We start from the raw sequence: 27545 nt of genomic DNA on the forward strand, positions 1-27545 counted from the left end.
CTGCCTCATGACAGCAGAGGGCAATTCTAGAGATAAGAAATGAGAAGATGGGGACTTCCCTGGTGGTCCAGTGGGTAAGACTCCACTCCCAGTGCAGGAGGCCCTGGTTCAATCCCTGGTCAGGGAACAATATCCCAATGCCACAACTAAGAGTTTGCATGCTACAACTGAGACCTGGTGCAGCCAAATAAATACATAAATAAAAATAAATATTAAAAAAAAAGGAATGAGAAAGTGAAGCTCCAATACTTTGGCCATCTGAGGCAAAGAGCTGACTCACTGGAAAAGACCCTGATGCTGGGAAAGATTGAAGGCAGTCCATGGGTTTGCAAATAGCCGGACACAACTTTGTGACTGAACATACACAGAGTTAGTTGGAAAGGAAAGTATGATCAGAGAAGTGAAGTGGCAGCACAGGTAACAGTCATGAAACCTGAGTTCTGGTCTGAGTTTGGAACACAATCCTCTCCTGGAGCTCAATTATAATTATTATTTTTTTCTCTTTTGCAAGAGGCTGGGATAGAGTAGCTGCAAACATTTATTCAGAAGGACAGACATAGTGAAACCAACTGGGAAGATGTGTATAAAGAGTGCCCAAGTGGGGAAAGCATCCACTGCAGGAGGAGCAGACAGATCAAGTTCACAGAGCAAGTCCACAAACAGACCAACACTAAACGGGATGACTCAAAGAACTCGGGCGAGGATGGGTTATTCAGTGAGTGACCTGGGGACGACTGATGATCATCAGGAAGATCCAGTGAGACTCTGGCCTTATAACCGTATAGCAATATTAAAAACGCAAGTTGTGAATATCTCCTTAATCTTGGGGGTTGAGAAAATCTTTCTAAGTGGAACTCCAAAAGCAGAAACTATAAATGAAAAGCCTAAATAAAGCACATGACTGGATAAAATTAAAGCCTTTGGTATGGCAAAGCAAAAACAAAATGAAACAAAACAAAATGAAAACAAAACCCCAAACCCATAAACAAGAGCAAAAAGCAAATGACAGGGCCGACTTAATTTTAGGGGATCTGCTGACTTCTGAAAATAAGCTTTTCCCTTTTTCCCTCATGGTGTTGAGTTTTTACCCAAATCCACTGGGAACTTACTTCCTGGTCCAGCAATTGCTGGCCAATGCCCCAGAGTCTGGGGTGCAATGTCCCTGCCTGCTCCCTGGGACATCTGGCTCTCTGGAATGGCTCCTCCATGCCAGATGTTTGACAACAGCAGTCTCCCACCCCCTACCGCCTGCCTCCCTGATTGGGCCTTCCCTGATTGGGCCTGGTTCTTGGGGGCTTATTAGGTAGGAGAAAAGGGAATGTGAAAGTTTAAGGTTCTAACATGTTTGAGCTTTGCTGGAAAGCTCAGGTAGGAGGTGGCCTCTTACGTTCACTCACATGAATGTGCAGACAGACCCAAGCTTGTCTGTCTGGCCCCGTTTTAGGGCTTGGAAGGCACATATCAGTGAATAAATGGATGGAAGTCAGAGAGCAGGCAGACAGAAGCACAGTTTCAGGGGTGGATGGAAGTGACTAGCAAAGTTGCCCAGTTTTATGTATACCAACAACCAAGGCTCAGAAAAGCAGAGTAGCAGAAGGTAACACCGTGAGCAGCTGGCAGCATCTTGCCCAGAACCTGGTGCCCTTCATCTAGGAAGATGATAAATCTGCTGGCCACTGCGAGCACCCTGTGTGGAGATGGGGGGCCGGGCCTCCTGGGAGTGATGGTCAGGACTGCTCACACTGTTCAGAGGGCTCCTGTTCCAAACCCCCATGTGCTCATTTGGTGTTACATGGATAAAATTAGATTCCAGACGGGAGATGCAAGGGAATCAGGAGCGGCTGTGTGTGCTTGGGTCCAACTTTGCTCACATCTGCTTTCCAGCTCTGGAGCACGGAATGACTCCAGAGGGAAGCGAATTGGAAAAGGAGGACAGGGAGAGAGTGGTGGGGGCGGGGCGGGGGGGGGCGGGGAGAGAGTGAGAGTGTGTGAGTGTGTGTGTGTGTGTGTGTGTGTGTGTGTGTGTGTGGTGAGGGGCGTGGAGAAGAAAGGCAGGAAGTAAGGATCAACACAGAGCCTGGGATGCTGGGAAATGGCATATTTAAGGGGGTGTTGGCAACCTTCTTAAGGTGGAAACTTTCAGCAGAGTTTTCTCAGTTGAACCTCCCGCTGGCTGAATGGCCATGCCATAGGGACAACAGTCGAATAGATAAGCCAACTCAGTGATTTCATTGGTCATTTTATAAAACTAAGAAATAAAACCGCAGCAGCCTTGTAGATAACCTCTGGGTGGATGATTTAGGTTAGCAGCCTGCTAGAATGTTCCCTGGCCTTCCCATGCAGGCTTGTGGCAGCTGGATTGTGGGCTTGGCACTAGTTTCCACTGTCCAGGCACACAGTCCTGAACCACCTAATGGGACAGAGAGGGGCACCTCAGCCCCCGGACTGGTATGCACACAGCAGAGGGGCAGGGGCGGCTATGTCCTGGCAAGTCACACTAAGGTTCAGTCCCAGGTGGCTGGTGATCTTCACCCCACCTGTCAGCACAGACCCATCTTAACACCACATGGTGTGCATGTTACAAGCAACTGTCCTGTGAACACCCCCACCACCTGCACCCTTGGTGGGAGAAGGCTCTGAACAGCACCCTGCCCTCAGTGGGTCTGGGGTTCCCAGGTGTGGTGAGGTGGTCCTCATAGCCCACAACAGGGACTCTCGGTCATCAGGGTTACAGGCAGAGAAGAGAAACTGCTGAGCTGCTTCTAAAGGACCCAAAAACATTTCCTGGGAGTAAGTCACTTGGCCGGCCTGGGCAGAGGGGCCTGGAGGGCAGGACCTGGTAGTGAAGCCTACAGGGTTGAGCCTGCTTCCCCGAGCATCAGGAAGTTCCCCACGCCCCTTCTCACACCCCCCAGATGGGTTTCTCAGCTGGGAAGCAGGATGAGGCCCAAGGAGAGGGAAGGGCAGAGCAAGAGGCCTCAAGCAGGCCTGGGCTCAGGCCTCATTTCCGCCCCAGCTCTCTCTCAACTATGGAGCCAGCCCTGCAGAGTGGAGCAGCTGGGGCCCGAGCTTGTGTTTGGGGACCCTGGTGCTGGGCTGTGGGCAGCAGGGGCCGCCCGCTGCGACCTCAGCAAGGCCTTTGGACGCCAGCATTCCAGGTGGCCCAGGCTGCAGAGCACGCCGGGCAGCCAAGGCCGGACACAGAAAACCAAGTTCAGATGTGCTGGAGCCTCTCGCCAGATACACTGGGAGGTGTTGCACCACTGCCTGCAAGCCGAGCCGGGGCCCTTGCGCCCTGCTGGCCGTGGCTCGGCTCTGCTTTATGTGTCCCATTTATGTGACCCGGGAGGGAATCTGCAAGACGAGCTGCTCTGTCAGAGCGCTTCAGCTGTGCAGAGCTGCAGCAGACAGGCCAGGCTGTGGGCACCCAGCTTCGGTCAGGATCTGCCTGCCAGCTGCTGCCCAGGACCGGCCTGGGGGCACCTCAGTCCTCTGCTGGGGCTCCTACCTGATGTACCACCAGCCCTCCAAATTCTTCCGGATCACCTCCACGGTGACTCCCTTCTCAAAGCCAATCTCGTCCTTGCTTTGGCTGGCGTAAGGCTGCACAGTGACATACTTCTCCTCTGTGGGTGGTGGGTGGAGCAACAAAGCACAATTATTTGAGGACAGGGTATAGGTCCTTCTCCCTATCTCCTTTTTCCCCTGGCCTGGCCTCACTTAGTTGGTGCCTGGAGTGTGCTGGGTCAGCCTCTGGCTTTTCCAGGAAAGGGAGAAGGGACCCAGCCTCACAGCTGCACCCTTAGGTGGCCCTGCAAGGCCCAGGCAGCACAGAGCTGGCTCTCCCAGCCTCCCAGTCCCATAATTTCAGCCAGGGTGCAGGGGCCTGGAGTCCTCGGGGCCCCCGAAAATCCCTGGACTGAGGGCAGGGCCACAAGGAACCTGGCCCTCATGGGGCCTGAGTTAGGGAGTCTGAGAACAAACCTGGGTGTCCCCTCAATGTCCAGAGATGCCTCAGCAAGCCCTCTCCTTCCTGAACATGCCATCCATGCCCCAGGCCTGCTCTCCCAGCCCTTCTCCAGCCTTAAACCCCTCTTCTGTCCAGCCTTCCCACAGCTCCAGTGGCACCTCAGTCCCTCTGACGACTCAGCTGATCACCCGATCCCATCATTTCCCCAAGGGGACTCGATGGGCGTGCTTATGCATCTTGTTAAGGATCCCGTAGCCACACGAGCAGTGGCCACGCTGAGAGCAGCACGGTCAGGCAGAAGCCCGAGCTGGCTAAGATGACCTCACCACTCAGCGGAACCCCACTGGGAGCTGCCTGCCCCGGGCTCCCAGTAGCACTGCACCCCCTGCTTGGGGCTCCCCAGGAACTGGGAGAGGGGCACCTTGTAGAAGCTGAGGTGGTGCATGGTGGGTAGGTGTGGGGAGGCTGGGCAGTTCACATCTTCCTGGATTCCCTTGGGCCTGTCTCCTGGCAGGGACCCTGTGCCCCCAGAGAAGTCCTTGCTCAAGCTTCCAGGGAGGTGCTGGGGACAGGGAGACCCACCACTGGTGGGGCATGGACACCCTGGCTCCAGGGGGAGAGCCTCCCTGGAGGAAGGACTGGGGAGCGAACACACAGTCCCACCCTCACCCTCACCAGAGAGAGAGAGCGCGGCAGAGATAGACAAGGACACCGACCCGCAGGATACTCTTTGGGATGCTCACCCTGAACCTGTGCTGTCCTCTCAGACCTGGATTCTCCCTGGGGGCTGAGAGTGCCTGGCACACAGGAGGTGCTCCAAAGGGACTATGGAGTACACCGAGGAGGAGACTGGTGGGCCGAGCTGGGGCAGGATGCTGGCACAGAGCGGCTGGCTCTGAGACAGCTGCCCCTCACCCCATCAGCTGGACCGTGACGGGTGGCCTGCTCGAGCCTCTGGCAGCAGTGGAGGAGGGGGCAGCTGCCACCCTAACCCCTGGCTCAGGGGGATCATCTGTTCATTCTGTCCTAGATTATTGGGGTCCTGTCTGTAGCCCTGTGCTGGTGGAGACAGCAGCTCCCTTTGGGGTGGAGGCAGCTATCCTGCCTGGCTGCAAGGACAGAGTTGGCAGGCCACTAGCCAAATCTGAAAGGCTGAAAAGGGGCCAAAAGTAGGCAATGCCCGCCCCCTGCCAGGAGCCTCCATAGTTTTGCGTGCTATTCTCAACTGCAAGCGTTTCTCAGCATTGACTCGCTCCTGGAAGCTTTCAGATTCCAATCCAGCCGTGCTGGGGAGAGCCGCCAAGACCGCCTGAGAACCTGGTCCGGCCAGATTCTGACTTGGGCCTTTGAGAAGTTCCATATTGTACAGTCCAGGCCCCTGCACTCCCACCCATTCCTGGTCTTGCTCCATTTTCCAGTGGGACACCGTAAATCCTGGCTCAGGCGGTGGGATCCAGGGTCCTGAGGTTGGGGGTGAGCCGAGGCCTGGCCTCCACATTTTGCCTTTGCTCAGTTGGGCTATTTTTAAAAGGCTGTGGTTCATGCAGGAAGCCATCATTACAGTTTCCCTAGGCAAAGCTGCTTTTGCAGAGAAAAATTACAGCTCTTCTCTTGGGCAGATGAGAGGAGCCCTGCCCTGCCGCACGGCAGAGGACAGCACTGTGTCATGGGGGGCCAGGCCCCAGCACTAGCCCCCCCAGCCTGTGTGCTGAGGACAGAGCTCTGAGGGCCAGGTCAGAGTCCTGCTTTCCCCTGCCGCTCTTGGGGTGGGCAGACCAGGGATGTCGGTGTTACCCAGGGAAGCTGAGCTGCTCCTGCACAAAACCCTCTTCGTGGTGGCCCTGCGGCTGACGTGAACACAGAGAGTTTATGCTCCCTGGGAACACATGGGAGTTTATGCTCCTGGAAGAGACCTGGCTGGCTCGAGGGCCTGTCCTGCCCCGTCACTAGAGGCTCCAGGAGGTGAGAATTTGGAGCCCTGATCCCAGGCAGGGCAACTCTTCCAAATGGTCTGTACAGGGGCTCTGTTTTCTGTCACCTCTGGCTTGGATGATGAAAGTGTGGGTTACACCACTGAGTGGACACGCGGTCCATGGTCTCAATTCTTTACTCCCAGGTTTCCCTGAGGCAGAGCAGAGCCAGTCCCTTCACTAAACAGGGGCCACAAATCCCACCTTAGGAGGCCAGATAGGAGGACGCCCAGACTGACAGAAATGACCTGGGGTGGGGCGGGAGGAGATTGGGGGTGTGACTGAGTCACTTGCATTGGTTGGGATCTCTAGAAAAGAAGTCCCTTAGGAATCAAGTTGAGGGAAGGGGCCCGGGAGTTTTGGGGGCACCTCTGGGCTTCCTGGAGATGCTGAGGCTGTGGTCACTGTGATGTGCCATCAAAGGTTGGTTGCCACCTTGCCCCAGGGAGGGCTGGCCAGGCCGCCCACGGGGTGGGTGGGTGGGAGGTGGACAGGCCTGTTCTGGTTTTGGAGGCAGGGGCTGGAGAGTCTTGCAGTTTCCAAACCACAGACGCCTCCTCCTTCCAAACACTTTCCCCTCCGTCAGCAGTCTCCCTGGCTCCCCTCCCGGCCCCCACAACTTACTCAACCCCGCTGCAAGAGGCCCTTTGATTCCAAAGGCCTGGTTGGCCGCGGGACTCAGGGAGTGGAGGCCCCGGGGAAGCACTGCTTTTCTCTTGTCTAGTTATGTACAGCCCACTGCCTGCTCCCCCCTCGGCAGCTCGGCTGTTTGCAGCGAAGCTTCTCCCAGTCAACTTTCTGCGTTTTCCTTGGCTGCCTGACTTAACTTAGCCCTAATTTAACTTAGGGCAAAGACCGGGAAATGATGTTGTTTAGGTCTCTCATTTAAGAGACAGAAGTTGTGGGCCTGTATTTGCTTGCATATTTGCATGTGTACGGGCGGCCACAGAATGAATGCATTCAGTTGGGTATTCGTGTCCACTTACATCATCGTATGTTTATAATTGTGACTACATTGCCGACATACTTGTGATATAAGTTATGATATGTGAGTGCATATGCACTATATGTGTACTTGTGAGGTAGCTGCAGAGGAATTCCCATGACGTGACAGTGTGGATAATACATTTGTGACTATAAAAATAATGCAATCGTGGAAGGGTCTACATGAGGCTGCCTAAGTGTGCATCTGTGAGCGGCCGTGTGCAGGGAACTGCAGGTACGCAGGTGTGTAGGGGCTGGACGGGCAGTGTGCTGAGGCCCTCAGGGTGGCGTGCTGGTGGTTGTGCTTCACGGACTGAAGTGCCTGTGAGTCTGTGTGGTTGTGGAGACAGAAGTGTGCTTGAGGTTCACTGTGTGTTGGTGTCTGGAGTAGACAAAGAAGGGGATGGGGGAAGGTAAAAACCTTCCTCCCCGCACTTCTTCCAGGCCAGTGTCCCACTCTCCTTTGCTGCCGAGGCTCAGGGCTGTGTCCCAGCCTGGTCCCCCCACCTTCCTCCCTCCACGGTGCCTTTGTTTCACATGCAGCCTGTTCTTTCTGCTTCGATGACTTGGCCCCCTGTCCTGCACCAGCACCCAGGGTCCAACCCGTGCTCCACTCTCAGGACAAGCTGGGCTCCTTGCGGTCAGTGCTCTGACCTGATGCTGAGCCCGCCCCAGTAGAGTCCAGGCTTGTTGCTGCTTGGGGCAGACACCAAAACCGAGTCTCACAGTCGTTCAGAAACAAGCTTTGGGGGTGGAGTGCGAGACCTGGGGCATCCCTGCTATTCTGGAAAAGCCAGTGCTCATGACACACCCTTCTAGCTCTGCCGTCATTGTCCGGAACACGCCCTCCATTCTCCTGAGGCAGGAGACATGGGCCACCCACTGGCCCCAGGGCTCTGGAGATGTTTAGAGGCTTGTTCAGAGGCCCGCCCCTAATTTCCCTACCTCCCAAGCTCCTGGATGTCGGAAAGGCTCCAGATTGGCAAACGTCTGGGTTCTCAGTCAGCCTGTGTGGCAGGCCAGGGGCCTCCCTGGAATCATCTTGACAAGGCTCAAGTCCCAAAGGCCAGGGCTGGGATGCAAGAGCCCCTGGCTGGACCTGCCTCACCCTTAGAGCCAGTGGGGGCTGTGCGCTTAGACCCGCTGGGTCTAGACTTTGCTCCCTTCCAGTTTCCCTGGAACTGGAGGACTGAGGAGGTGGGGAGTGGCTCCACCTCCTTCCTAGTCTGTCCCTAAATCACTGCCAGGACAACTTTGGTCAAGGAAACCCCTCCTTAGAGCAAGGAGGCAGGGAACAGCCGGGGGTGAGGGCACGGACCAGGCAGAGACTCAGACACACTCAGTTCTCTTACTCTGCGATTTCAGGACCAACATGGCCCTTCTCAGAGTCCAGCTCCCCCATGACCCTATATAAGTCCCATGACCCTGCCCCCAGGATGCTGGCCAAAGCCAGAGCCATCCCCAGTGTCACCCCAATTCCCAAGCAGCCCCTGCATCCTCCCAGGCCCCTCCCTGCCAGCTAGAGTAGGTGAGAGGACAGTCCAGCTGGTGAATCTAGGTGAGGAGGCCACGGGGCAGAGAGGAGCAGAGCCCAGAGAAGGAGGAGAAGCATTAGTGAGAGAGAGAGAGAGAGAGAGAGAGAGAGAGAGAGGCAGCAGCTGGGGGTGAGCAGAAGCTAGCTCCACGGTCACCTCGGCTGTGCTGCCTGTTGACCATGCCGCCCAGCGTCCACCGGCGATCCAGGCGCCGCAGATGGGCCTTGCGTCTCTTGGACACTGGTGTGGGAGATGGCGATGGAGCACGCGGCCGACGGGCACCAGCGGAGAGAATGGAGATGAGGATGAGATGGGATGGGTGGGGAAGGGGTGCAGGGAGGGGAGGTGTGCACCCCTAGGTCTTTACATGCCTGGACCAAGCCCCAGTGGCACAGACAGGGCTAGATGGGCACAGAACTGACCGGTGACATTGCTGGCAGGTGGCAAATAACCCAACCAAAGCCAAACTGTGTGGGTTATGCCCCTGAGCCTGGGAGGGGCTAAGACTTAAGAATCCCAGCACCTGAGAGGCGACAAGGCTCCATGGCTCCAGCCCGGTGCAAGGATGACCCTCGGAGGCAGCCCCGGAGGAAAACATGCCTCCCACGATCCCTGGGCATTGATGGCTCCCAGGAGCATATGCCCCCGCCTCCACCAGAGCTCCTATCAATCTCCCATCTCCATCCACTCACTCAGAAAGTCCTGCTTGTGAACCTGCCACCATAAGCCAGGCACCACGTGCAGAAGGATAAATGTGTCCAGGTGGAGACCTGGGGTCCCTTCCCCGGGGGACTTACAATTCTCACCATCCTGGGTTGCATTTGTCTTTGCTTTTTCAGTAATCCCCAGTGGGTCAAATCTGCTGAGGGCTAAATCTCCACATCTCTGCATCCCCAGGGCTCAGCAGGGGACTGACCCCTCTGAAACGTTGCTGAGTGAAGCACGACATGGGAGGAAGCCGCAGGCCTGGGTGTGTTCCTGCCCCACACACTGCCCGCTGAATTTCAGACAGTTGGGGACCTGCCTCCCAGCTGCTCACTGCTGCACACCCCTCCTGTCCACACAGGTCCTCTGGCTGCTGTGGACCAGCTCCACATGCCCCCTTGCCTTCCTAGGGGACGCTAGGTGGGTCAACTCCCCCCTCCCAACCCCAGGCAGGCTGCCCGGGTCTGGGGGAAGAAGGCTGGCAGCTAAGAATCAAACTGTCCAGATACACCCCGCCACACCCCATCCAGGCCACCTGGGAAGTACTTGTTTCTCCAGAGGGAGGAGAGTGGCCTGTTTGACCTGCGTCCTGGAAGCTGGAGGCCTGAGGGATGGATTCAGTCCAGGCTGCACTGCCCGCTTACTATGTCACCGTGGCAGGCCGCCAGCCCTCTGTAAGCCTGTTTCCTCATCTGTCTTTGGGGTTGACACCATCCGCCCTGGTGTGAAGTGAGACAAGGACTGAGCGGGCACAGTGGAAGAGAGATGAGGTCCTATGTGAGGTCACACTGGGAAGAATCCCAACAGCTGACCTCCCGGGGTGTGTCCACCTGGTTTCTCTGTGGGCAGAGGAGCTTCCCTCAGCTAGTGCCCAGCCTTGGGCCACCTTAGCAATAAGTAATGTTTACCCAGTTTAAACCAGGTGCCAAGACCATCTTACAAAGACCCCAGGTAGTCGGCACTCTGCCCACTCTAGAAATGGGAGGCCAGAGGCACAAGCATGGAACATGAGCTGTTAGGGAAGCTCTGATGGGATGAAGGGGTCCAATTTCTATCTGCAGGACTCAGGGGATCTATAATGGGGTGGCAACAGGGCCGGGGTTAGAGATGGCCTGAGAAGGGACCAGGGTGGTGGGAACAGTGTAGAGACTGCTAGACACACCACAGATGCTGGGCCTTGGGCTGGGGGACTGAACCTTGAGCCCTTCCGTAGAGCTGGGGGTAGATGCCCATAATGTGATGATGGAATTCACAGCTGCCCAAATGTTGCCGGGTTACTGGCACACAGATCCTATCAAAGCGTGCAGCAGAACCTACTATCAGAAGGTTCGCCTTGAGCATACATGTGTGCGCGTACACACACTCACACATGTCCTCTGAATGCGGAACCTGCGCTGGCTGCCTGGTTCTTATTCCATCGAGGTCAGAAGTCTTTACAACCCGCTATTGCTTGTTCTGTGCAAAGCACCCAATCTCTCTTCAAACCAGCTAGGCATCAGTGCCCACGCAACCTCTCAGGCTCTTTCCTGCCCACTGGTGTCCTGGTCCTCCAGCATCTCCCAGCATCTCCACTCTGGCTCTCTTGCCATCACCTTTTCAGGAGGGGCTCCAATTCCATACACATTCTCTCCCAGAATCTCTCATAAGCAAAGTGCATCACAGAGAGGCGTTCAGCACGGTGGGAAGACCACCAGCAGGGGAGGATGACCAGGGGCTCAAGCCTTATGAGGACAGACATGTATCTAGACCTCCAGAAGCCTCAGTTCCTGCAGGAGATGGTGACAGAGCCCTCCCCAACCTGGTCCCCAGTTAAAAGTACCAGGGCAGACACCTAGGAGTGAGTGAGGCCTCAGGTCACTCTAGGGATGGTTACTTCTGAAAAGCCCTGGGATGACCCCCAGGATGTGGAACTGGATAGGAGGTGAGGCCTAGTGACTACAGACAAAACAGACCAGACCCAACTCAGGGGCTGTGACTCTGCACCACTGCAGTGATGAGATGGAGGAGAGGCTCAGCCCCAGGGCTCGGGGACCAGTCAGGAAGGACCGAGCACCTGGACTGAACATGACGGCCCTGCCCGACGGGGCCAGGAACCTGTCACCAGGCAGATATGCACTGCAGGGGCTGTGGCCCTGATCAAGGGACTGAAACGCGGCGTTTACAGGGGAGGAAGGGCAGGGCTCCAACTGCCCAGTAACCGACATTTGGGGGAAGGATGAATAAGGAGCTGGCGCTGGGCGGGCTGCTTATTTTGGCCTGGGCAGTGTGGAGTGGGGGTGGGGAGGGGCAGGCCTGGAGGTGGCCTGAGCTCTGGGCGGCAGGCATCCATCCCCCTGGCTCTCAGAGGTGCCCAACTGGACGATCCTCACTGACCGTTATGGCAAGCCTTCCTGCTGCCAGAACAAGGGAGGTTTGGAAGTCACCAGGAGCAGGCAGGCTTGCTGGGCTCTGGCAGCCTGCTCTGGGGAATACCCAAGTCCACTGGACAGGCTGAGTAGGCCAGTGCTGGCTGCGGGGGAGGGGTGGGTTCTTAGAAACGCAACAGAGAAAACCCCAGAAAAACCTTTTGAGGCCAGAACGAATCAGGAAGGCTGACGGTGCAAGAGTTGAAGCCACCCCTGGGTTCCGGCAACACAAAGAAACGACTCCCCCAGCTGCCCACTATGTCCGCAGCCTGGGCTGGGCTAACAGGTGCCCGAAGGGGCGGCCTCCGAGCAGACTGTGAACAGGAGAAGTGGCATGCACATGGCCCCTTTGGGGTCGTCCCTGCCACAGAGAGTACAGTGCAAAGGTGGATCTTGGTAGGGACCCCCAGAGGAATCTAGGGCTTCTGTGGGGAGAGGGAGCTGTAGGGGATGAGCCCTAAGACTGTTCCTCCCAGTCTCTGACCCAAAGTTATCAAAACCTGAGACCCAGACCCCAGGAGAATCTCCAGTCTAGTTTGAGTCCCATGCAGGACCAGCGAGGACAGACCTGGATAGGAGGTGAGCTTGTGGGCTGGCCCCAGGGAGATGGGCTCCCAGGGGAAGTACGGGGACCATGACCCAGCCTTTTTAGAGTTTCTGATGGTCTTAGGGAGAAGGGTGGGAAAGCTGTATCATCACCTTGCCCCTTAAACTTGCAGGCTCTTACCATCTCCAGTCTTGGAGGTGTTGATATCTGAGTCGTCCCGAGTACCATTCTGGGCCTCCAGGTAGGTGGCAGGGACCCAGCCCTGCTCCTCAGAGGTGCTCACGAACCACCAGCCTGCAGCAGGGACAAGAGAGAGCACAGCCATGAGAGTCAGTGGATGGCTGAGGTGGGGAGGGTGCCAGGACGAGGAGGAAGGAGCAGCGAGGAGGGCAGAGCACAGAGCCACATGGCCCTGGGCACCAGCAAACGCATGGCCCACATCTAGCCTCCTGGAGCCCAGGTTCCTGGCTGAGGAAGGAGAGACCAACACAGTCCCTGAGAAGAGGGGACCTGATGGATCGCAATCCACCCTCACAAACGTGTGAAAATGAAAATGAAATGGACACGATATGCCCAACACATGGAAGTTACCTTGCGGGAAAGGTAAAGGGGACTCCAGCCAAACACAGAGACCATGTAGGGTTTTTCAAGCCCACTAGGATCACTGGTGTGACCTGGAGTTGACCATTTTCTCTGGTTTAATGTAACCTGGGGGTAAAAAGGCCTCACAAATATGTTCCAATGGTCATTGCTCCTACTTGCGGGTCAGTGGTAATTTCACATCGGTGCTACTCACAGCTGCCTTCAGTGTGTTGACGACTCCATCATGGTAAGTGGGCACTGCACCCTCGAGTGACCCTTGACGGTCATGGCCAAGTGAGAGCAGTGCATTCGTTTTGTTTCCTGATTGTTGGCTCATTCATTCATCACTCACAAAAGCTGAGTCAATACTCCGAACTCTGAAGCCATGGCACTCCACTAACTGTCTTCTGTTCCTTCCTAGAAGGTACTTTTCACAGGAGTCCGTCTCTGCCCGCCTCCCATTCTGATTCTTTCCTGCCTCCAAAGCCATTTGGCACCGATGCTCTTTTCTGTCTGTGACAGAGCTCACTCACTATTTCCAAATCTGGACTGCAACCTGTCAAGAGACCCCAGGGCTCCTCCCTGAGCAGCACACTGAGGCCCCATCACTGCCCACAGCAGTGAGCAGCTGCCCAAGGAGGGGGCACATAGGGACCTCCAGGCTCTCCCAGCTGGGCTTAGCACTGGGAGGTAGAGAAGGCTGCCTGGGGGCTGCTGTGACAACAATGGAGAGGGGCAGAGGACAACGGTCCCACTCCTGCACAGGATCTCACACCCAGGGTCATCACCTAGGTCTTCAACTTCCAATGCTCCGGGTCACTGGGCTGGGATAGCACACAGCCTGCGGTCTAGTCTTGAAGGCCCACTGCACCCCACCCTTTCCAAGAAATCCCACAACACTCTGCATGCAGCTCTGCAAACCTTATGAACTGCCATGACATCTGTATGATACTGTAACATCAGATACAGTCCTTGTATGTTTGTCCACACCCACAGAATGTCCAGCACTGAGAATGGACCCTAAATAGAACTAGGGACTCTGGGTGATTAGGATGTGTCCGTGAAGGTCATCAGTTGTACCAAATGGACAACTCTGGTGGGGGATGTTGATGACAGGGCAGGCTGCTTGCGTGTGGGGGGGACAGGTGTATATGGGACCCCTCCCACTCAATTTTCCTTGACTTAAACTGCTCTAAAAACAAAAACAAAGCCTTAAAAAAAAGGAAAAGAAAAAGTTTCAGACAAGGATCTGGATTTCTGAGGCCCAGCCCGTAGCTGGGTCACTGCCCCAGGGGACTCAGGGTGGAAGCCTTCATTCTCTCTCTCTGCCAGGTTCAGGTCAATTCCCTCATTCCTCACCCAAGGGGGATGGGTGTGGGCCACGTGCCCACTCCAGGCCTACCCACCCAGGCAGCACTGCCATCCTCCCTAGAGCCCTGGCGATAGCCGCATGGCTGCTTGGGAGGCTGTGGCTGAGAGACCCCAAAGCAGCCAGAAGGCATGGACTTGCAGGGGTCTCTGCCTGGGGTGGCTTCTCCCCTTCTCTCAGGCTGTGGGGGAACTTTCAGGAACCCCAACTGTCCCTGCCGATAGGCCCCAAGCCCAGTGTTCTTCCCCAGAGTCTGACTCGAGGTCACAGAGCTGCCCACCTCACAGACATTCCCGCCCTACGGCTCTGCCTCCTTGGCCACAGGAGTGGGTGCATCTAGCCAACTGTGTCCTGACGGGCCTGTCACCTCCCCAGACACTGTTACGGTTCACAGGCTTCTCCAGGAACGGACGTGGGTGCTCTGGCGACCTGAACCCTAAGTCCCACATTAACCAGGAATTTCAGGGGTGTGGGGAAGAGATGTCCTGAGAGTTAAGTCAATAAAGCAAAACCAGGCAATGGAGAAAGTCAGCCCCGATGACCATCACTTGATCCTGGGGCACAGAGGTGCTAAAGCTAGGCCGCCCTGGTGGACGTTCTCATTACAGTGAGCCAGCGACCTTCCTGTGCCGTTCAATTGAGCCACAGCAGGTTTCACACGCGCCCTTAGTCAGCAGGGTTCAAACCAGAAGGTCCGCCATCACAACTCAAGTTTAGAGAACAAAACCCAAGTCCGCTGGGCGCCTGCCACCACAGACCTCAGTGGGGAAGGATGGAGACCTCCGAGTTACTCTTGGTAAGCGGTCCCTCCCCAACCAAACTCCCCCTCACAGGATAACCTCCAAGAGCCCAGAAGAACAGTCATCACAGTCCCCAACTTGGAGTCATTTGGGGAGGGTCTGGAAGGCTGAGGCTCTCACATGCCTGCCCAGGTCCAGGTCCAACGACAGAAGTTCATAGGCTTTGGTCACCACACCCTCCAGTCCCTCGTCAACCTGTGTCCAGGGAGCTGAAAGACCAGTTCCAGCCCCCAGAGCCAAGTCCCAGTATGCCAAGGTAGTGCCCTGAAGGCCTAGTCTCAAAGGGAAGCCCTTCTTCCCAGAAGAGGACTCCCCAGGATGGGCTCAGGGATCTTATGGTCATCAGACAGAACAGGGAATGTGTCCGGAGGAACAAAAGAGCTTGGATACGTGTCTCCCTGAGGATTTGCTGAGATCTCTCCATGCCCAGCCCACCCCCCCGCCCAGCCTCTTTTTCTATACCAAGGTGTGTCCATTGCCCACTCCACCCTCTAAAACAACCTACTTGCTGTCTCAGTGGCAGCATAGTCCCTCCTTTTCTGTGTGAGCCCATGACTTTCGAGGAAAGCAAGGAACTTGGTGGTCTCCTGGATGGCTGGGCTGACTCTCTTCTAACCTTTCTCTCTATTTCGGAAATCTGGGCCCCAAAGGCATCCTCAGCAGAGGTGAAGGATGCAAGCTCCTCCATGGGCACCAGGAGGACTTGTGCGGGTTCCTCCATCAGTCTCACCTGAGTTTGTCTGTGTTCTCACCTGTGAGTCTTCGAGCCTGCTGACCTCCTGCTGTCCTTTCTCCCAACCTCCCCCCATGGCAATTTCCAGACCAAGGCCCTGTGTGGACTTTTTCTCATTGGATCCAAGGGCTTTATAATCCCAGAATTTAGGGTTCTTTTCTGCTGGTGGCAGTTTCCCCTCCTGCCTAACTTCACCCTTTGAGAACCTTCCATGTACTTTCTGCTCCCTCTCTTCCCCCCAGAAGCCAGGGATCTGGGATGGAGGGATGGATCTGAACTTGTCTGTGTAGAGTATCTCCCCAGGGTGGGGCAGAGCTGGCCTGCCTCCTACCTCTGCCTGGCATAGGCCTGGCACTCAGGGCAAGCTGGGCAGGGATTTGCTGAGGGGTTGACCATGTGGCTGAGGCACCCAGTGGGCAGGAAGGTGTGATGGTCTGTGCCTCACACTGCTGGGTACCCCTGGGATGTGCCAGGGCTATCTGAGTCCTTTCGACCTCAAAACCTCTCCAGTATCCCAGGTTTCTGTGGAGCCTGGGCCACACCACTGGCAGACCATGATCATCTCACCCCAGGGCAGCAACTTAGAGTCCTATCCGTCTGCAGCACCCGACTTGGGGCTGAGACTCTCATCTTCCTCACAGCTCAGAGGTCCTTCCAACCTGACCTGAGAACACCCCAGCCCTGATACATGCAGAGCTGGGCTGTGTGGCTCTGAGACCCAGGTCCCTCCTGCAGTAGGCCCTGTAGAGAAGAGCCGCCACTGGACAGGCTCAGTCACCACCCACGAAGCAGAGATGGACAGGCTGTCACCACCCAGGCAGGCATTGGCTTAACATGGGCTGGGGTGCCCACCCAGCTCTACACAGACCCCCCAGGAGCCCTGGCACGAGTCACACAGTTGGGCCTGTGGGGGTGGCTCCTTGGGCCTGTGCCCACTGATGGCTGCTGGCAGGCCTCTCCCAGACGCCGGCAGCTGCAACCGGGGCCCCTCACCAAAGTCACTGTGTCTTCACCAAGGAGCAGTTAGAGCCTGAGCCACCCTGGGTACAGCCCAGCTGGCCAAGAGGGCTCAGGTGTCAGTCAGCCTGCGGGCATCTCCGGCTCCCCTCTAGTGCACACCATGTTCTCGCTCCTGCAGAGGCGCACAGTGGGAGGCAGGCTATGTCCACATACACATGCATGGGTGGGGACCTGTGTGCATGGAAGAGAGGTGTGTCTATACATGTATCACATGATGATTATAGCCAGGTGCTGAGAAAAGCATGCCGTGTCAGGAGCTAACATTACAGACCTCACTTGACTTAATCTTCAAGGACCCTGTGAAATAACTTACTGTCGTCACTATCCCCACTTCACAGATGTGGGAACTGAGGCAGAAGAGATCACCACCAGGAGGAGGCAGAGTTGGACTCAAAACCAGGCCCTCCAGCTTCAGGACCCATACTCTTCACCACCACAGAAGCGGGTCAGGTGCACCTCTGTGCCGTGCACGCGGGTACAGGGACTCCTTGACAACGAGGATCCCTGAACACGGATGCTTTACATATGTGCTGCCTGTGAGTCTGTCCACATCGCTGAGTGTGTGCTTGATGTGCATACACCACGAGTAGAGTCTCAGGTTTGAGTGTCTATATCTACATGTGAGGACCCTCTGGGGATAGAGGGTAATAACTGGGAGTCTGGAGTCAGAAAGACTCAAATTCAGCTGGAGTGCCTTATACTGAGATGCTCCCCAGCCGGGTCAAGAGAGGACTACCACGTCCACTCTTTTGAATGGGAAACTGCGAAGTGATGTCCAGGAGCCTGAGAGAGACGCACTCAGATGCTGGATGTTCAGGAGAAGGCTTCCTCCTGGGGACCCCAGGCTAAGTCCCCAGGCTGGGGCAGTCCTTTCTGGGGTCCCCAGGCTAAGACCCCAGGCTGGGACAATCATCTGGAAGAATCCTGAACTGACCAAGCCCCCAAGCACTGCCTCACCCTGGCCTCTCCTTCTGTGAGGGCCACGTGTCTACAGTGCCAGAGAAGAATGGATTTCAGCCAGGCCGGCCTACAGGCCAGGGCCCAGCTCTCTCCAGGAGACAAAGGCCCAGAGAGAACAGCAATGTCACCTGTCACAGCAGCCAACCTGCTCGGTAGGACTCACTGAAGCCCCTTCACCACGGCCGGGAGTGAAGGACGAGAGAAGGCAGAGCCCGGCAGGCCTGGCCAGCACCTCCAGCTCACAGCGGGGCAGGGAGCCCTAGGCCCACATAGGAGAACGCTCAGGTCCAGAAGTCAGTCTCTCCCTTTGTCCAGGCTAAGCATAATCTTTAGCTGTTTGGCCAATTTCAAAGTCCTTTAAAATGGACTCTAATTGAGGCTTCCCAGGGCTGGCACTAGGGGAGGGATGGAAGGGGGCGGCAGCAAGAAACTTAGAGTCGACAGATTCTCTCTCTCAAGAACCACACACATACACACACACGAGTCAGAGATGAAGACAGACAGAGGGAAGGGATGGGAGGACCCGGGTGAGGGGCTGGGCGAGGGACGGGGGCTTCAGCCTCTCTAGAAGGGACCTGAGCCTGTCCAAAGGGTGGCAGGAAGTGGCGGGCACCCCCAGGCCACTGCTGTCCCCAGGGTGACCAGGCCACAATGGTCTCCTTAATGAGAGTGGATAATGAGCTCATTAGGGCCAGAGGAGGCCAGCTGCACACAATTAGGACATTAATAAAGCCTTCTGAGGTCACTCACAGCTCAGCCTGGGACAAAACAGCTGGCAGGGGTAGGGGGACCCTGCTCCCTTCCTCTCCCTCTTGTGTGTCCTTCAAGGTGTGGTCCTCCATGAGGTCTCCCCACCCTTCCTGTCCTGCTCACCCCAGGACTCAGTCCACAGGCACCTCTTATAGCCCCTCTTCCAAGACAGACCTCAGTTTGAATCCTGGCTTCACCACATGCTCACTGGTGACCCGGAACAGGTCTGACCTCCTTGAGCCTTGTCATACCAGGGCAGTACGATCCAGCCAGAGGGATGCCTGGCATCGTGTGTTGCCCTTGGTATATCAGGGACACGTGGTACACTCAACAACCAGCCTTTACGGAGCACCTGGCATGTGCTAGGCCCTATTCCAGGCACAGGGATGCTGCAGAGAACAACTTCACTCGGGATGCAGGCGCCCCTTCCCCATCTGCCCCTGCACGGCACCCGGGATGGGTGCAAACACAACCTGCGCACTGGTGCTGTGGCCAGTGAGGGGGCTGGGCTGCCTCCCACCTGCCCTGGGTGCCCACTCGGAAGGTAGTGGGCAAGATGAGACATGTGGGCAGAGTCTGGAACACAGAAGCTTTTAGGTGACCTCTGAGCCTTGCCTTTCCCTTCCCTCCAGGTCCTTCACGTGGTCTAACCCACAGCTGGCATCTGTGGAGTGCTGCTGCATGCCAGGCCCTCTCGGAGGGTTTCCGCGTCCACAGCAGGAGGGAGGTGATGGAGCTAGCAGCAGAGGCACAGTCCAGGCCTCACACACCTGCCTCCATTCTCTGTGTACACCTCACCCTCGGGCTCTGGCCCTCTCGTGAGACTGAAATGTCCGGGCACTCTCCTATTCTTTCCTTGGAGCGGTTTGGAGAAGAGGAGGAGGAATTTGGGGGTACTTGGTGGTAGAGGGAGGGAGATGCTAAGGAGGAAGGGGGCTGAAGGGGGCCTGGCCAGGCATATGTCACCAGCCCTGCCCACTTGGCCACACTACACCTGGCACAAGGCTGAGCCCTAAGGGACCACTTCTGCCCTGATGCCCTTCCCATGACCTTGGGGCAGAACTGAGCCTTCTACCTGAGAGTGAGCAGAAACATGGGAAATGCAGGCCATCCATGGCATGATGCTGTGCCTTTAAGAACAACGAAAGGCAGCCACCCTGGGCCAGGCCTCCCCTGGTCAGAAAGCTCTGTCACTGCGGCCTGTTGCCAAGACACACTCCAGCTCTCAGCACGTGGCCTCCGCGGTCCAAAGCAAACAGGAATGGGTGGGAGCCCTCCCCCTCCAAGTCCCTCCCAGCGTACCCCCATAGCCCCTGCCTTCCTAGCTGACCTATTCTTCTCATCCCGCCTCTGACACCCACCCCCCTCTCTGTTGCCTATGGCCTCCCCCTCCTCCAAAGGGGGCTCTCAGGCCATGAGGGCCCCAGAACCTTCCCTGGGCGCCTGAGGCCTGAATTCCAAGACCATTAGCACAGGCTGCTACGTCACTGTTTGGAAGGCTCTGTGGAGTCTGTGGCAAGAAGACAGCGAGAGCTGGGCCACTGCCACCCCACCCCCAACCTGCTCCAGCCTGCCCACCCCTCTGGAAGGGCCCAAAAGCCCAGCGCTGGGTCCAGGCAGGCCCAGGAGGTGCACTCTAAAATGATGGGTAGAGAAGAACCACAGCTCTAAGCAAGGGCTCTAGAGTGAGGCTGCCTGGGTTCAGATCCCAGCTCCACTGTTTACTAGCAATCACCTCAATTTCCTCATCTGTAAAATGGACCTATAGTACACTTACATCTCACTGTGTTGGTGGATGAATAAAGCTACGAAAAGTGTTCAGGACAGTGCCGGGTTCCTAGCAAGATGCATTGAAGAGCTATTACTAAAGTTTAAGTGTACACTATGGTGAATTTTAAAGAATCAAGACCTCAATGATTGGTGTCATGGTGGGCAGGGAGGCAGGTGGTCTTAGGTGTCTGGAGTCTCATGGAGAGAGAGAGCCTCTTGGTGTCACTAGCATTTGGCCTTAACCTTAGAAAGTCTCTACTGAAGGTCTCGTTCTGTGCTTGGCATGGGTTGGGGGCAGGGAGGGGGACGAAGGCTGCCCCATGCCATAGATAACAGTGCTGGCCGATGCATCATTTGAAGGAACTGTAGATACCAGAGATGAAACCAAGCAGTCAGAAAGAACATTTAGAAAACAGGAGGCCTGAACTGAACCTCAGATTAAATCTGGAGGGAAGGAGCAGGGGGAAGATGGAAACCTGGTGGAAGGAACAGGACAGGCAGGTGAAGTGAGTCCACGTGGCCCTCACCAGTAATATTCACCATGCTTCATGGTGGGAATTTTTCCAGGCGACAGGGCAAGGGGCAATCACCTTCAACATCTCTGTCCTCCATCCACCCATGGAGCATTGCTGTGTGAGCCATGGCCAGAGGTTCCTGAACAGAAGTTGGCTCAGGAGGACAGGAGATGCAAAAAGGCATTTTTCTAATATGATTATAAATGATGCAGATGGTGGGTGAGACGTGGCTGTGCAGGGTGAGCAAGGCATTCAGATGGAGGGAGGGCGGCTGCAAGAAAAACAGAGAAAGAGGGTGTGGACCTCTCAGAACCAGCAGTGGAAAGGTTCAAGTCTCACAGGTGGGTCCCTGAGAAAGGGCTCAGGACAGCAAAAGGGTATTTCCCCTGCTGCTCCAGGCAAGAGGTGGGATAAGAAAGAGGAGGTTTAGAGAGACCGAGCAAGGGTGCAGACCTTGGGGCTCTCTGGGGGAGGGGATATGAAGAGCACCTGTCCGAGGCTCAGCCCCACATGGAGACGGGGACGGCATAGACAGCTGCCCTCTGTGAGGAAAGCGCTTGACCGAGAACCTGCCAGGCCACCGTAAGCAACCTGGGAAGCCACGGAGGTGGGAGCAAGGCCAGAGGACACAGTCAGCCATGATCTCAACACTCAAAGCAGAAGGCAGATTCTAGGCGACCTCAATGTGGGTCCTGACGAAGGGAAACATGGGTTCTCTGAGGGGTGGTTGGAGAGCAGTTCTGGGCATGACCAAGGCAGCGCTGAGCACAAACAACAGGAAAGATGGGGCCCAGACCACATGGGATTCTGATCACATGTGAATGCTGGCCTGGAGGGTCTGGGATACGTCAGAGCTGAGCCACCCAGACCTTGGGGCTCTCATGGTCCTGCTGGGGGCTGCAGGGCTGCAGTAATAGATTCACAGCTGATAGCTGACCACAGAGGTTATATCCAGAGAGGATCTGACGGCTTACTGGTTACACCCACTGGGAACCTGCACCGTTGGATGTTTTAATCAGTCACAGTACAAAGACAGAGGCTGTGTTGGCCGCACCGTCTCATTTAGTAAAAGTGGTGCCAGGATCAGGAGCCAAAACAGAGCTCAACAGATGGTAATGACAGGTCAAATCTGACAAGATGAAAAGTATTATAGGAAGTGGAGAGACAAAAGGACATGGCTTAGAACAGCAGTCTTATAATTCGCTCTCTAAACTTTCTGGAGTACATGGCCACATTATTCATAATTATGCCAAATATTAGGTGCCAACTGGAAGTGTCTCGGGCTCTTGGTTGTATGGGTCCCCCCACTTGGCAGCGAGGATGAGAAGGGTCCTGGAGTTTGGGATAGGGTGGACAGTAAGCCTGTGAAACCTTAGGCTGCACTAGGATTAGGAAGCACCTGGACTGGGTGACTTACCCAGATGCCTGGTTTACAAGGAGCAGTCCAGGATCGGTCCTCAGCCCTGACTCCTAGCACAGCATCCCCTTGGCTCAGGTTAAAAATGACTCTTTGTCACTACCTTTGCAGAAAGAGGCCAACACCGCCTGCTTTTTCCATTAGATCTCCTAAATCTCTATCTGACAGATGAACCAGGAAACCGGTCCTTTCATCTGTTTCTCCTCCATTCTGTCGGTCTCCACTAAGCAGACCCAGCTCTCAGCAGAGTCATGGGCATGGCTTCCCCCACTTCTTGCCACACCCTGAGGAGGGGGCTAACAGGTAGATTTCTGCCTCTGTCTCTAGGCAGCCTCTCCCTCACCCTCTCAGAGCCCACCCAGCTGACAGTTTTCTGGCACAAGATCTCATCTGAGGTCTTTGCCAGGAGAGAGTGACTTTGGATCAGCATTTCTCAAACCTCAGATATTTCCACACCACTGGCTGACTTTGGCCATATCCTAGAACTGCGTATACTGTGGTTCACATAGTAAATATATATTTAAAGCAGTTCCCCCCTCTTTTTTTAACTTCAAGAAAATAATTTGTTTAGGAAACTTCAGATTGCCACCATGAATAAACAATTAGGACCACTGGTCCCAACCATGAAATTACAGAGAACAAAACAAGAGAGTAAATTTGAGCTGTGCTGTGACTGAAGAGGCCACATCTAGAGACTGCTTCCTTTTTGTTACAGAAGGAGATTTATTAGAGAGAGTCAGAGCTGACCATCGAGCTGAGGTAAATCAGGCTTGTCAGAGAAACAAAACAAGACTTTTTTTTTTTTTTCCGCCATGTGTTGTGGAACATACTGCCTCTCTGTGCCAGCTAAAAGCATCCCATGTACCGTGGTGTTGTGTGGGTGACATTTCTAAGAAAAAGACCTGGGGCTAGAATGATACTTGGTCATCCAAAATGTCTGATGAAAGACAATGAAGTGTCCTCATTAGTGAGATGAGGATATTAAGTAGCATGGACTTACCAGGGTTGTGCTGGGGAATCAAAAAGAAAGGAATACGTCTGCTGTGTGTATGTGTATATCCAGCTTGGAGAAAAAAGCTGACGGAACCCTCTGTATCTGTTACACCAGTCATTTGAAATATAAGGGGTTGATCTTATTCTTTTAACTAGTTTACTCCAAGATGAAGTATACATGAGTGAGTTTGTATATTTTCCCTTTTGTCTCTTGGCTAAAAACAGAGGCTTCTTGGTCCCAGAATTGAGCTGGTTTCAACTAAAAGCCTTACACAGACAACCATATCCTCCCTTCTAGCTGAGTTCAGCCCCTCTTGAACTGGTGCAAAAAATAAAAACAGGGGCAATTTCAACTTTAAAGACCATGTCCATAAACAAGACAAACCCACTCCGCAATTTGTCTAGGGCATCCCTCCCTCCAAACCCTGCTTCTTTAATTTCTGGGGAATTTTAAATAGAGGTCTTACAAAAACCCGCACCGCCTGACGTCAACAGCTCTCTGACAACGTGGATTCTTCCACGCGGTGTGGGGAGCAGCCGCCACGAATGCTGATACTTTTCCAGGCTTCTTTCCCAGTTGGAATTTGGGAGCCACTGGTGTCGCCCTAGGAGACTGGGAGAAGAAAGGTACCGGGGGGTGTCCTGCCTGGGGACCTGTACCTGTGTTCCCCAAACCTTGGGCATTACAGAGCAGAGTGCATGCGTCTCAGTCACACAGTTGTGTCCGACGCTTTGCCTGCCAGGCTTCTCTGTCCATGGGTTTTCTTGGCAAGAACACTGGAGTGGGTAGCCTTTTCCTTCTCCAGGGGATCTTCCTGACCCAGGGATAGAATCTTTCTCTCCTGCATTGCAGGTGGACTCTTTTATTGTTGAGCCATGAGGGAAGCCCTGTAGAGCAGTAGGCATGCAATTAAACAATCTGAATAACCCCTGTTTTTTTTTTTTTTTAAACAAACAAACAAAAAATATGTTTCCAAAAACCATTTACTTATATTACTCTAAATGGAAAGCTTGTATCCCTTGGCACAGATAGAACATAGCTGAAAAAATACAATGAAACAACAATGCTATGGATTTCCAGCAAGATACTAAGCCACAATCTAGCCAACACACTGAGACTGGGGCTAGAATTTCCCTTGGTCAAACAAATAGCATCAGCAAGTTTCAGCCACACAGAAGCCCCACATGGAAACTTTCTTCAATGTGGAGTGAAATAATTGAAAAGAAATAACCTTCTCCTGATGGGATTCAATGCCATTTAATGCTGGGCCTGCCGCTCACTTATAGGACCCACTCTCTGGGAAACACTGATCTTAAAGAAGGAGCCTTGGGTTAAGGATTTGCAGCCCCTTGATTTATATCCAAGCTCAGCCACTAGCAAGCTTTGTGGTCTCGTGCAAGTCACTGTTTCCTCTTCTGAAATACAGAAACAAAGGCCTCTGCCCCACTTAGCCTTGCATAGCTATGCTGTGGAAGAGATGGGGAAAATGCTTTGAAAAGTCTCTGGATTGTAGGTGGATGGGGGTGGAGGGGGTCATTATTCTGAGCAGGTTGAGGAACTTGATGGACTCCTAACTTCCTCCTGCCCTCCACTCCCAGATGCAATTCACTGCCCAGACTGGATGGTGGCCCATTCCTGTCTGTTAGAGAAAAGAATAGGAAAATGCCACTTGACAATATTCTTGCACAGTAAACCTTCCCAATAGCCACGTGGAATTCACAATATTATCATCATTTTATAGATATGGGAATTGAGGGGCAAAACGGTTACATGTAGCTACTCAGTGGCACCGTGGGATCTGAACACGAGCCTTTCGTGTGGTCTAGAAGGAAAGGCCCTCTATCATGCTTCTGTGTGCACACCCAGCAGGGCTCAGAAGGCCCAGATATGTTGGTCTTTCTGATCCATCACTGCCCGGGCCTCATCTTTCAAAACCATTACCTTTGTGAAGTTCCTGTGACTCTCTGTGAGCTGGCCTTCTATTCTCCTTCCCTCATGTTCTCCCTGCACCCTGACCTTGGGTTTGGGTTGGCTGTCACCCCAGTTAGACCAAGAGCTCTTTGAGGACAAAGGCCATGTCTTACTCATCTTGGTATCCTGTCAAGCCCCTGCCTGGCTCAGTGTTTGACAAAGAAGGGACTCAGGGAGCAGCTGTTGCAGTAACAAGATGGGCACAAGGCTTCCTTCACCTTGCCTGGCTTCTCCCTCCACACTAGTCCCCCCTGCTTCCCTCAGCCTCAGTCTCTCTGAGTCCAGCTCCTGGGGTCAGCACTGGGCATTTGCTTTACAACTCCCATCCCTCTGGCCTGGCATCTTCTGCCAACTAGAGTCCAATACAGTTCTTCAGCCCCTGGACAGTGTTCCTTCCTCTGGTCCCTTAAACTAGGGAGGTACCTCTGATTCACAGTTCACTTGGAGAGAGTTACCCACAGGGACCTGAGGCCAGGAGATCTCTGTTGCTTGTTGCATAATGTGCCCAGGATCACCCAGGAAGCCCATATCCCCACCCATGAGCTCTCCCAGTCTGCTGTGTGTGAGCATAGCACCTGATTGGGCCATTTTCATTTGGGCCTCTCCCCTCACAGGAATGGGAGAGCCAAGCTCAGGGAGGTCCCACAAGCCCAGCACCAGGGACAAGCCCACGCCCTGGGGCGAGGCTTCTGGAAGAATGCAGAGGGAATTCTATGAACCAACAGCCCCTTCAAACTCAAAGCAGTTTCATGGGCTGGCTGCAGGCCTCCACTGGGACTCTTGGAGCCATGGTGTCTCACACAGGGAACACACTGCCCTCTTCCATGGTGGGCGCAACTCAGGGGGGCGCCTCTGGAAAGGGCAGCCCCAGAGCCCTGCTATATCCCATCCTCAGGATGTGGGGAAAGCTACTCAGAGGAAATAGCTTCCCCCACCATGGTGCTTCTGCCCGAGGGAACCGCAGGAGATTAACTAAGAGGCTGCAGAGTGTACAGGGAAGAGGCTAGCTATCTGAACTCTCTGGGCTTTCCTCCCTGTGAAACAGAAGTCCTGCCATCTGTGCTTTACAGGGCAAGGGTGGTGACTACACCAGTGGAAGGTGTCTGGCTCACTGTTTGATATACAGGAGGAGCTTCAACCATTCCTTTTCTTGCCTTTCCCAGAGTTTCTGACATCAGTGGTCTCCACAAAGCAGAACTAGGTTTAAGCTGAGGTTGGAATACCCTGGGCATGGGATGACCATCCTGAGCCCTAATTGAGTCTGTGTGATTTAGGAAGCTTCTCTCCTTGAGTTGGGCTTTCCAAGGGCTCAGTGGTAAAGAATCAGCCTGCCAATGCAGGAGATGTGGGTTCGATCCCGGGGTTGGCAAGATCCCCTGGAGGAGGAAATGGAAACCCACCCTAGTATTCTTGCCTGGAAAAATCCCATGGACAGAGGAGCCTGACAGGCTATAGTCCATGGGATTACAAAGAGTCAGATACTACTGAGTGACTGAGTGTACACCATCTCCTTGAGCCTCTCCTACCTCAGGGCACCATCTTGTCATCTTAGTTTCTAAGTTAATGAGGCCCAGTACAGCTCCTATCTCAATCCACACTGAGAAAAGGCCACACCCCTAGTTCAGTTGCCCCAGAGACTGCCTGGGGCCAACTATCTCATTCTTAGTCTCACCAGTTACAATGATTGGTCAGTCAGTAGTGACTGACATCCATGGGCACCAATCAAGGAGATTTCCCATTTCTGCCGTCACTCTCTGGTGCCTCAGCCCCCAACCCTTAAGGGGAGGAGTCTGCAGAGTTACCACTCTGCCTCCTTGTACACCAGCAATCCCAGTCCCCTCCTTCCCCTTGAGAGGGAAGGCTCCACGACTGGGGATCAAGCCGTCCTTGATGATCTCTATGCCTCAATGTGTGGCACATGGTAGGAGATAAATTGGGGAATGACTCAATGCTTCATCTCTAGCCCCTGACTACACACTCACTTAATTGCATGGTTTGGTTCTCCCCACTCTGAATGGGCTTCCCTAGTAGTTCAGATGGTAAAGAATCTGCCTGCAATGCAGGAGACCCTAATTCGATCCCTGGGTTGGGAAGATCCCCTGTAGAAGGGAATGGTAATCCACTCCAGTATTCTTGCCTGGAGAATTCCATGGACAGAGGAGACTGGCGGGCTATATAGTCCATGGGGGTCACAAAGAATCAGACACGACTGAGCGACTAATACATGTACTCTGAGAGCCTGCCTGTGATCAACACCCCACCACAGTCAGCAGCAAGATTCTGGTACCTGACGGCAGAGACACAGAGAGGAAGCTAGGAAGTCACTGACCGAGCCTGCCCTCCATGAGGTCACCCTGCCATATTCCAGAAGCGGTTCTAAGGTGGGGAGGCCTGGATGAAACAGATGTCTGGGTGTTGAGGTGGGCCTTGAAGAGTTCCGCGCCCCCAACCCCCCTTAAACATGTCTTTGCCCTGCCAGGCCCAACTCAGCACAGCTGAGTCCGAGCCTGCGGCCATGGCAGGCTCTAACTTCACTCCCCAGAAGTGA

The 27545-nt window shown here is 54.6% G+C and overlaps 1 protein-coding gene across 3 annotated transcripts in view; it reads right to left on the bottom strand.

The window, feature by feature from the left end:
- SH3PXD2A (SH3 and PX domains 2A) overlaps positions 1-27545 on the bottom strand; it is a 248330-nt gene that overhangs the window by 15961 nt on the left and 204824 nt on the right. For all 3 annotated transcript variants that reach the window (XM_065923260.1, XM_065923258.1, XM_065923259.1), the window contains 3 exons: positions 12297-12410; positions 8616-8699; positions 3509-3626 (listed from right to left, as the gene is read on the bottom strand). In XM_065923260.1, coding sequence (XP_065779332.1) covers positions 3509-3626; positions 8616-8699; positions 12297-12410 — 316 coding nt within the window. The remainder of the gene's footprint in view (positions 1-3508; positions 3627-8615; positions 8700-12296; positions 12411-27545) is intronic.

This window comes from Muntiacus reevesi, chromosome 2 (assembly GCF_963930625.1).
Source record: "Muntiacus reevesi chromosome 2, mMunRee1.1, whole genome shotgun sequence".
Classification (NCBI taxonomy): Eukaryota; Metazoa; Chordata; class Mammalia; order Artiodactyla; family Cervidae; genus Muntiacus; species Muntiacus reevesi.